The sequence below is a fragment of the Neomonachus schauinslandi genome, chromosome 13 (assembly GCF_002201575.2).
Source record: "Neomonachus schauinslandi chromosome 13, ASM220157v2, whole genome shotgun sequence".
Classification (NCBI taxonomy): domain Eukaryota; kingdom Metazoa; phylum Chordata; class Mammalia; order Carnivora; family Phocidae; genus Neomonachus; species Neomonachus schauinslandi.
In genome coordinates, this window is record NC_058415.1 from 6,145,199 (window position 1) to 6,155,757 (window position 10,559).

Consider the following 10,559-nt stretch of genomic DNA (forward strand, 5'->3'; position numbering starts at 1 on the left):
CATATGAATTTTAGGATCAGCTTGTCCATTAACACACAAAAAAAGGCAGCTAGAATCTTGATAGGAGTTGCACTGAATCTGTAGATCCACTGGGGAAATTAGCTGTGATGTTAAGTCTTCCAAATATGAACACAGCTTGTCTTTCCATTTACTTAGGTTTTCTATCTTTTCTTTTTTTTTTAATTTAATTTTATTATGTTACGTTAGTCACCATACAATACATCATTAGTTTTTGATGTGGTGATCCACGATCCATTGTTTTCATATAACACCCAGTGCTCCATGCAGTACATGCCCTCCTTAATACCCATCACCGGGCTAACCCATCCCCCCCCCTCCCCTCTAAAACCCTGTTTGTTTCTCAGAGTCCATAGTCTCTCGTGGTTCATCTCTCCCTCCGATTTCCCCCCCTTCAGTTTTCCCTTCCTTCTCCTAATGTCCTCCATGCTATTCCTTATGTTCCACAAATAGGTGAGACCATATGATAATTGACTTTCTCTGCTTGACTTATTTCACTTAGCAAAATCTCCTCCAGTCCCATCCATGTTAATGTAAAAATTGGGTATTCATCCTTTCTGATGGCTGAGTAATATTCCATTGTATATATGGACCACATCTTCTTTATCCATTCATCTGTTGAAGGGCATCTCGGCTCTTTCCACAGTTTGGCTATTGCGGACATTGCTGCTATGAACATTGGGGTGCATATGGCTCTTCTTTTCATTACATCTGTGTCTTTGGGGTAAATACCCAGGAGAGCAATTGCTGGGTCATAGCTCTATTTTTAATTTTCTGAGGCACCTCCACACTGTTTTCCAAAGTGGCTGTACCAACTTGCATTCCCACCAACAGTGTAAGAGGGTTCCCCTCTCTCCACAACCTCTCCAACATTTGTTGTTTCTTTCCCTGTCAATTTTTGCCATTCTAACTGGTGTAAGGTGGTATCTCAGTGTGGTTTTTAATTTGAATTTCCCTGATGGCTAATGATGATGAACATTTTTTCATGTGTCTGTTAGCAATTTGTATGTCTTCTTTTGAGAAGTGTCTTTTCATGTCTTCTGCCCATTTTTTGACTTGATTATTTGTTTTTTGGGTGTTGAGTTTGAGAAGTTCTTTGTAGATCTTGGATAACAGCCCTTTATCTGTAGTGTCATTTGCAAATATCTTCTCCCATTCTGTGGGTTGCCTCTTTGTTTTGTTGACTGTTTCTTTTGCTGTGCAGAAGCTTTTTATCTTGATGAAATCCCAAAAGTTCATTTTTGCTTTTGTTTCAGTTGCCTTTGGAGATGTATCTTGAAAGAAGTTGCTGTGGCTGATGTCAAAGAGGTTACTGTCTATGTTCTCCTCTAGGATTTTGATGGATTCCTGTCTCACATTGAGGTCTTTCATCCAGAAACACAGTAGATCAGATCAACGAAACTAGAAGCTGGTTCTTTGAAAGAATTAATAAGATCAATAAACCACTGGCCAGACTTATCCAAAAGAAAAGAGAAAGGACTCAAATTAATAAAATTATGAATGAAAGGGGAGAGATCATGACTAACACCAAGGAAATAGAAACAATTATTAGAAATTATTATCAACAACTATATGCCAACAAAGTGAGCAATCTGGATGAAATGGATGCCTTCCTGGAAACCTATAAGCTGCCAAGACTGAAACAGGAAGAAATTGACAACCTGAATAGGCCAATAACAAGTAACGAGATTGAAGCAGTGATCAAAAACCTCCCAAAAAACAAGAGTCCAGGGCCTGATGGATTCCCTGCGGAATTCTACCAAACATTCAAAGAAGAAATAATACCTATTCTCCTAAAGCTGTTTCAAAAAATAGAAACAGAAGGAAAGCTTCCAGACTCATTCTATGAGGCCAGCATTACCTTAATCCTCAAACCAGGCAAAGACCTTATTAAAAAGGAGAATTTCAGACCGATATCCCTGATGAATATGGATTCCAAAATCCTCAACAAAATCCTAGCTAATAGGATCCAACAATACATTAAAAGGGTCATCCACCACGACCAAGTGGGATTTATCCCCAGGTCTTCTATCTTTTCAAATAAGAACTTATGGGGTTTGCTGTCAGGTTAGATATGCAGTTTGACAAAAATAGAGAAATCCAGGAAAATTTCCAGATTTGAGGCTTGAGGCATTAGGGCAATGGAAGTACTAATTTTAAACTGGAGAAGACAGAGAATAACAGATTAAGGAGCGGAAATCAGTACGTGGTTTGAGATGTCAACTAGTCATTCACATGAAGATGTTTAGTAAGCAGTTGGATAACAGTCCAGAGTTTCGGGTAGAGATAAATTTGGGAGTCCTCAAGGTCTACCTGTTACTTAATGCTAGGGGGCTGTATGACATTACCACAAGATACACATGGGAGAAAAAGTGTCCAAGGATTGAGATGTGGGGCATTCCAACATTTAGGGATCTCTGGGAGGGAGGGCACTAGCAAAGAAGATTGAGGGGAAGGGCAAAAAGGCAATTAATCAAGTCTTTGATTTTCTGTTTTCTGATGCTTTGATACCTGACGCTTGCTGATCCTACAGGGACTGCCCCTCCCAGGATTAGCCAGTTCCTAGAGATAGTAAACAACTCACCCAGGGGAGGCCTTTCAAATGCAAAAGAAGCAACCCAGAACCCCTAACTGCAACCACCTTCTTTACTGCCCTAACCACCCCAGGGCCAGGTACCATACAACAAGGAACAGCCCCTATGTTCTAAATCCTGATGAACTATTTCAAACTAGACAACTGCAGCCTGCTAACCCGGCCTTACCCATTCCTTCTGTGGAAACCACAATAAAGACTTCTGGCCACATTTCCCCTTCCGCTCTGCCTCCTGTCTGACCCTGGTGCTTCCCTGTGTGGCCCCTGCTGTGTGGCATGCCTCCTTCTCTCAGGATCTGAGAACACAACAAACTATTTTTTTTTCAATGGCAGTTATCTCCTGATCTGTTGGCTTCGCCATACCTCAATTGTAATGAAAGCTAGAGTTTAAAACGCAGTGCTACAGGAGAGAATGCTCAGTTGAGCCAGATGCTGTGGAGAGTTGGTATTAGCAGTGTGGAGGGCATGAGTGAGCCTGCCAAGCAGGACATCAGAGATTTGGTGCAAATGAAAGCCTGCGTAAAGTGGAAAGAAAATAAGAGTAAGGGTGCAGAGACAACAGAATATAAGCAGTGCTTCAGAGTGCTATAAAGGGAGCGAGCAATGAGGCAGTAGCTAGAAGGGACTGTCCACAGTGGGCTGTAGTCTTGTTCACACTTTAGGGAGGGACATGTTACTGGGCAACAACTGGGGGCCCCATCAAGTGCTTTCCATTGGGAAATGCTGGACTTAGCTGGACTTGAAGACCCTCTCCCTTATTGAAAATGCAAATGTACCCAGACACGGTATCATCTTAATGCTGTACTTGCCCAGCATCCTTATTTCTGGAGCTCAAAATGATAGCGTGTAACATGCTCTGGCAACAGAAAGGATACCTGGATCACCACCTCTGGCTGTAACTTCCCTTTCTTCCTTGCCCGTCAAAGGGGACTTTCCTTGTACACTGCCTCCTTTGTCCAAGAGAGAGATAGACACTGCTATGAAGATACTTTCCAACCAGCTGCCTTCTTCCTTCTAGGGATAGTATCTTCTGTGCAATGGATAAGATCTCACACTCTAAAGTCAGAAACATCTGAGCTCAAATCCTGGGTCTAGAAATTATGAGCCTCTAAGACCCTGGGCACTTTATGAAAACTCTTTGTGCCCCATTTTCCTATAATACCAATAATAATAACACCGACCTCAAGCCAGAATCTTGGGTGTGTCATCTTAAACCTACACATCTCTCATCTTGCAAATCTAGTCTATCCCCCAGTCCTGTTAATTCTGTGTTGGGATACTTCTGGATGATGCCTTTTCTTTCTACCACCCACTGCTATCACCTTAATTCGGCATCTCGTCACTCCTCCTTATACTGTAGCAGAGCATCCTGCTCAAAATCCTGTGATGGCTCAACATTTCACTGAGAATAAAATCCTAAGTCTGTCTAGTAGCCCAGGCAAGAGGGACATCTGCCTTGAGCCCCACGCTTTAGAGGACCCAAGGGTGGCCATGCCTCTTGCTGCAGTGTGAGGTGTTTGCAGAGCTAAGAGTGTCCTCTGGAGCTCTTGACCCACCACCCATTACAATTTGGGTTCTTGGGGCTCTGGAATTCTCTAAATGGTCCTAAGCCTGCTCCCAGGCCTGCAGGGCTTCTTCCCCAGATCCATTGCTTCAAGGGTTGACCTTGCTGCCAGTGTGCAGCTCCCTACAACCAGAGACTTTCCTTGCTCTTTCTGGTGAAACTGCCTCATGCAAAATTGCAAAAGCACCACCTCTCCAGCATTCCCAACTCTCCTTACTCTCTCACTTTCCCAAAGCACTCATTACCACTTAACATACCATATAATGTACTCATTTGTTTATATTAGATTATCAGCTGCCATCTTCCATAAGAATATAATCACTTTAGTGATTATTTAGGACAGAGATCTTTGTCTGTTTTGCTTACTAATATCCTTCAGTCCCTAGAACTGTGTCGGGTAGGAAGCTAGCACTCCAATAATACTGGTTGAATGAATTAGCCCTTTACCTGGTAGGCAGAAGAATCTCTGGAACATGGAATTATCAAATGTGATCATGACACTCCTGCTTAAAAGACTTAAATAGCTCCCATGATTTATAAGGTAAACTTCTCCTTAACATGGGCTACACAACCCTTTGTGATCTGGTCCCTCCTGCCTCAGCCACAGAAATCCTACATGCGCTTTCCATGACTAGGTCCTCACAGGTGCTCTGAGATTCCAATCTCTCATATCTGGTCTTATTTTATTTTGTCTAATCTTACTTTACCCCCATCTCAGGTTCTACTTGGGCTCAAAGAAACTGTCCTGAGTCATAAATATTTCCTTAAGTGGCCTTACATTCTTCTGCCTTCAACAGAAGGAGATAAGCCTTTCCTAACTGCTCTTAAGCTGTTCCTCCTGCCTCAGTTGTTATCTGCTATTAACTAGTGTTAGCACTTACCTCCTTGCTGGTATAGTAATTGGTTATACATCTGTCTTCCGTGCGAGAACAAGAGTTCTTTGAACTGTGTTTGGTCCTCATAACAATTTTCTTTTTCTTTGTGTGTGTTTGTGTGTGTTTGTGTGTGTGTGTGTGTGTGTTTCATGAGTATTTATGAGTGTTTATAACCAATTATGACTGTTCCCTGAATGGACAGATGAATGAATGCATGCGTGGCAATTTAGCATCATACTCTGAGACTACTGGCCCCCCAGTTGACTCCTTCCTCTATTGGAGAAACAGAACTTAATTTGGTTAATAATTTTGGCCCCAAATAAGAGAGAAATTTTCATCAGTTTAAGTCACTGACAGCGGAATGGGCTGCTAATGGGGTGGCGACGTCATCACCCCTGGAATTCCTTAAGCAAAGGTGCATGTTGAAGGAAGTGTTTCCACAAGAGATGGGAGGTTAAAAGAATATCTCTTTAGTAGGATTATTTACAAGGTTGTCTCCCCAAAGAATGTTCCCGTGGGTACCTCAAGCCCCTCCCCAAGCTCTCTCAGAAGGCCAGTTCCTCTCAAGGAGACCTTTGCCCTCTGGGTAGCTCTGGAAGATGAAATTTTCTGAAAGAGTAGGTTCTGGAAACCTTCAGTATTAGGGAAGTATGAACTCTTTTATACTGAGGCTGGCAAAGCCTGAGAGAGTTTATTTGGAGAACTTATGGAGCGTATTGCCAAAATTAATTAACTCAAGGACCATTTACAGAGCATCCATATGTAAGGCTCTCCTTTGGCCAAAAGCACATAGAGATGACTTCTCTCCATGAGATGAAATGAATGTGTTCAAACAACCATGTCTCCTCCTTAGCCTCCCCTTTTAAAATTCACCTTTGTTTGGATATAAGTATCTCTTACTATCCAGGCTTGCATGGCTTTTCATTTTTATCTTAATTGTATATTCCTTATGTATGCATTTGCTTGTGCTGGAGCTTCCATCAGGCAGAGGATGCTCATTGTAGCTATCTTTTCTCAGGCAAGCTACCCTTGAAGGGACACATTGGATCATGAGCAGAAAAAAAAAACAGTTTTCAATCACATGATCGGTTTAGCTGAATTTCTTAATCTCTGGATAATTCTTAATGAATTTCTGGGTAATTCTTAACAATTCTGCCAATGAACACACCCTAGCGGTTGAGGTGTCATCATGGTATGAAACGGAGCAGAACAGCATAGGATATAAGATTCAAGAACATTTTCTGGTGGCTCTACGAAGAGTCATGAAGGGCCTCTCAGTCACGAGTTCTCAGGCTTGAGAGAGAAAAGAAGCAAAGGCTACTCTTTTTCAATTGGTGAAAAGCCCTGCTCAGACTGCTGCCCTGCCTTTGCCCTCCCGCAGGTCACTAGTGAAGGTGCTTCTCTTAATGGCACAGTCTCTGAGCTAGGCATTAGGAGACATTAGTCTAGTTAACCTCCGTTCAAGTTTAACTTAAATTCAAATTGCATCTCAACGTTTTAGCCAATAAATACTATGCTCCCACTTTTTGCAAGTCTTTGAATTAGGGAATCAATTCAAATCAAAGTGGGGAACCAAGAAAAGGATTCATGTAAGAAAGGGTTCCTGCCCTTGAAGACATGATAATGTAATCAGAAAGCTAAAATTCTGTACACATGAAAAATGGTAAGAAATGATGTGAAAGGTTTTGCATAAAAATGCCCAAACCATGGAAGCTGACTGGTGGAAGGACACTTCCAAGATGAGTGGGATTTAGAGAGTCAGAGCTACTCTTTTTTTTTTTTTTAAGATTTTATTTATTTATTTGTCAGAGAGAGAGCAAGTACAAGCAGGGGGAGAGGAAGAGGGAGAAGCAGGCTCCCCACCGAGCAGAGATCCTGATGTGGGACTTGATCCCAGGACCCTGGGATCATGACCTGAGCTGAAAGCAGATGCTTAACCAACTGAGCCACCCAGCCATCCCGAGTCAGAGCTACTCTTGAGGCTCCTGCAGAAATATTAGAAATAATCTCAGAGGTTCACACACACAGGGCTTGTTGAGGGGGACTGGGAGTAGCATATCTATGCTGGAAATACAGGTTGAGACAAAAATGTCAAGAGCTTAATGCCAGGTAGATCTGCCAGGAGGAGATAGTGACAGTAACTCAACAAGTGAATGACAATACCAAAGGAGTGTTTGAAATAGATTAAGGCTGGTGGGGTTTTTTTGTTTTGTTTTGTTTTGTTTTGTTTTTATCCATATAGAATTGAGGGAGTGAAATGGAACACCAGTCACTCAATTAGAAGGTCATGGTATTAATCCAGATATTTGGTAAAGTCCCTGATTCAGGGTCAGACAAGGGAAGAAAGGCAGAGGAAGGAGAAACTTATTACAAAGCAATTGACAAAACAATTGACAAAGCAATTAACAAGTGATCATCCATTCAGGAAAGAAGGAGAAGCAACAAGTGGACTGTGGTTTTGAGACCTGACAATCAAGACAATACTGATGCCATTGCAGAAGGGTGGGACAAAGAAAATACTAGATCAGGAGCCAAGTTTTAGTGCTAGGTTCTACGAAATGAATTGGGTTTGAGTCATGAAGTAATTGAAACAGTTCAAGAAAAATGAAAGTCTAATGTTTGGGACACAATTCAGTGATAGAGATAAAGATAAAAAAGTTATTCCAATATGCAAATGTTAATTGACATTGGGGAATAAATTAACTCTCTTAGGGGGAGACTATAAAAACACAGGTTAGAGAAAAAAGGTCTGAAGTCTGATGAATGCCCCCAAATTAGGAGAGCAGGCATAGGAGACCAGAGAAGAAGGCAAAGAAGAAATGGTCCTAAGAGTATGAGAAGTTCCCCCACTGTAGTATCTCAGAGCCAAGGGAGGAAAACTCCAAGAAGCAGAGGGGGTTGCTAACAGAGGTCTGGAAAATAAGAACTAGGAACCAGCCCCTAGCGGGGTTAGAGAGGGCTGGAAGGCATTGAGCTGACTAGGGCTGGATAAACGTTCAGATTCCCTCATCCATCCTGGAATTCTGTTGGTTGATGAAAGACTGGGGGAACATAACCTGTGGAAGCCCTGCTGCAGAAGAGCAGGTTGCGGCAGGAGGAGGTCAGGCTGCAGGGGTCTCATTCCATGATAACCCAAGTATGCCCCAGTGAAGGTTCATGCTGTATTTGGACACTGCTGTGTGGAATAAAAACATCACACAACAATCTATGGAATCTGTCCCATGCATCTTAAACCAAGTGAACTCGGAAGCATGACCTGAAATCCTGTCTCTGAGTTCCTTTGCACTGTCTCCTCAAATCAACTCCAAACTGCCCCCTGTATATTCCACAAACTTCCCACATCCGGGGATTCAAGCTGCGGACTCATCAAATCAAATCATTTACAACTCAACAAGCACCTAGTGAGCGCCTACGCACTGTGCCAGGCACTTGGGATTGAGGGAACTTATTTTTTTTTTTAAAGATTTTATTTATTTATTTGAGAGAGAGAGAATGAGAGAGAGCAAGCACATGGGGGGGGGGGGTCAGAGGGAGAAGCAGACTCCCCGCCGAGCAGGGAGCCCGATGCGGGACTCGATCCAGAGACTCCAGGATCATGACCTGGGCCGAAGGCAGTCGTTTAACCAACTGAGCCACCCAGGCGCCCGGGATTGAGGGAACTTAAAGGTGCAGTCCTTGCCCAGGAAGAACTCTGGTTGAATGGAAAGGCTCATACACGAGAGAAATATGGGGAGAAGACACCTGGAAGCTGCAGGTAAGGAAGAGGGGCTGGTAGTGAGAGTTCAGGTGAGGAACACACATAGACTACTTCTGAGAGACAAGAGCAATATGGTTCATCCATTCATTGACCCTTCGGCTTAGAAGGGAGCTTGGAGAACATCTAGTCAATTGGCATTTGACTCCTGAGACTATGTCTGATCACTGTTGACACTGAGTATTCTTGCTGTGCATTTTGTCAATGGATATCTGTGATTCCGTTCCACAGAACCGTAGGAGTTCAGGGTTAGAAGGCCTTATTTGTAGGCAATTTCACTCAAGCTGCTCACTTCAACCCTCCCCCACAAGAATCCATGGTCATCTCTTTTCTACCATCAGCACCCAGGCAGTGAGCAATAAAGAACAATGGCTGCAGGTTTCTCTCATTTAGCTAAACTTGCTCTAATCGAATCATGTTTTTTTTTTTTTTAAATAATGGTTGCCTGTATTATAAGTTAATTTAATTTTAGTTGCTTTTTTTGTTGTTGTTGTTCTGTGTTTTAAACAGCTTATTCTTAGAGCATAGCTTGTAAACACTGGCTCTCCTGGGACGGCGATTGTCTGCCAACAGAATAACCACAAACAGATGTCTAACGTAAACAACAACAAAAAAAGACACAAATTTTTAAGTTCCAATAACCCTCCCCAATTCTAGGCTGTGAGACAATCTCAAGATAGTTCATTTTTTTCCACTGAGCATTTATTATGTGCAGAAAAAAAAAAATCTCCTCTCCTAAAAATTCCCAACACGAGTAATAGGTAGACGAGCAAGCAGGAGAAATCCCACTATTTTGGAGACAGCCAGAAATGAGCTTGTTGGTGCGCCTGAGCACAACTGCCAAGGCAGATTTCCTCCTGCCCCCAGTGATATGGAGTGAAAGTTTGCCCACACTTACCCAACCATGGCGGCCTCATCGTTGTCTGCAACACCTACTCGAGGTAAGAGAAAATCTCAACCTACTAAATACAGCAGAACTTGGCACCACTCCTCAGGGAAAGACGGAAAGGAAAATACAAAAACCATACAGTTTCTCTTGCGTCAGATCCCCTCCTAGAAGCCAACAAACAGCCAAAACAAAACCAAACAAACGTAGGTTACTGCCTTGAGCACTACAACAAGGAGCAGCTCCAAACCAGGACTCTTCCTGGCTGGCAGAGGGACATACGAAGATGGGTCATAAGAAGTTGTCCCTTAAGGTACTTGAAGCAAGGGAAGAAAAGATATCATCTCCATCCAGCTCAGGCTTCCTTATAACATGAGGGTAATTCAAACCAAAACCGGTTCTGAGGAACTGACCGAAGCCCAACCTACTGAGAAGTTTTGCTTTTGCTTTTAAGCATGGTTTCTCTGCCCTCAGGTATCCCTTGAACTGTGTCCCTGGGGAAGCTGGTACAAGCTTAGTGGTAGGAGAAGGGGAGAGAAAGAACACCAGCATGTTCTCGCTCTGTGCCCGGGACCTTACACAGATAACCTTTGTGAGTTAGGGTCGTCGTCAGAAGTTATCCCAGATTGGGTGGCTTCAGACAACAGACCCTGTGCTCACAGTGCTCTCACATTTCTGGAGGCCAGAGATGTGTGAAATCAGGCCACACTCCCTCTGAAGGCTTTAGGGAAGAATGCTCCCTTGCCTCTTCCTAGGTTCTGGTAGATTCTGGCAAGCTTTGGCATTCTCCTGGGCTTGTAGCTGATCACTCCAATCTCTGTCTCCATCTTCACATGACCTTCCCTATGTCTATCTTTGAATGTCCTTTC

At 43.0% G+C, this 10,559-nt stretch overlaps 1 protein-coding gene across 1 annotated transcript in view; it reads right to left on the minus strand.

Annotated features, from left to right (window-relative positions):
• Positions 1-9,777, minus strand: part of PDCD1LG2 (programmed cell death 1 ligand 2) — a 49,629-nt gene extending 39,852 nt beyond the window's left edge. Inside the window, exon 1 of the mRNA XM_021694370.1 lies at positions 9,703-9,777. Coding sequence (XP_021550045.1) covers positions 9,703-9,721 — 19 coding nt within the window. The 5' untranslated portion in view covers positions 9,722-9,777. The remainder of the gene's footprint in view (positions 1-9,702) is intronic.
• Between the last annotated feature and the right edge of the window lie 782 nt (positions 9,778-10,559).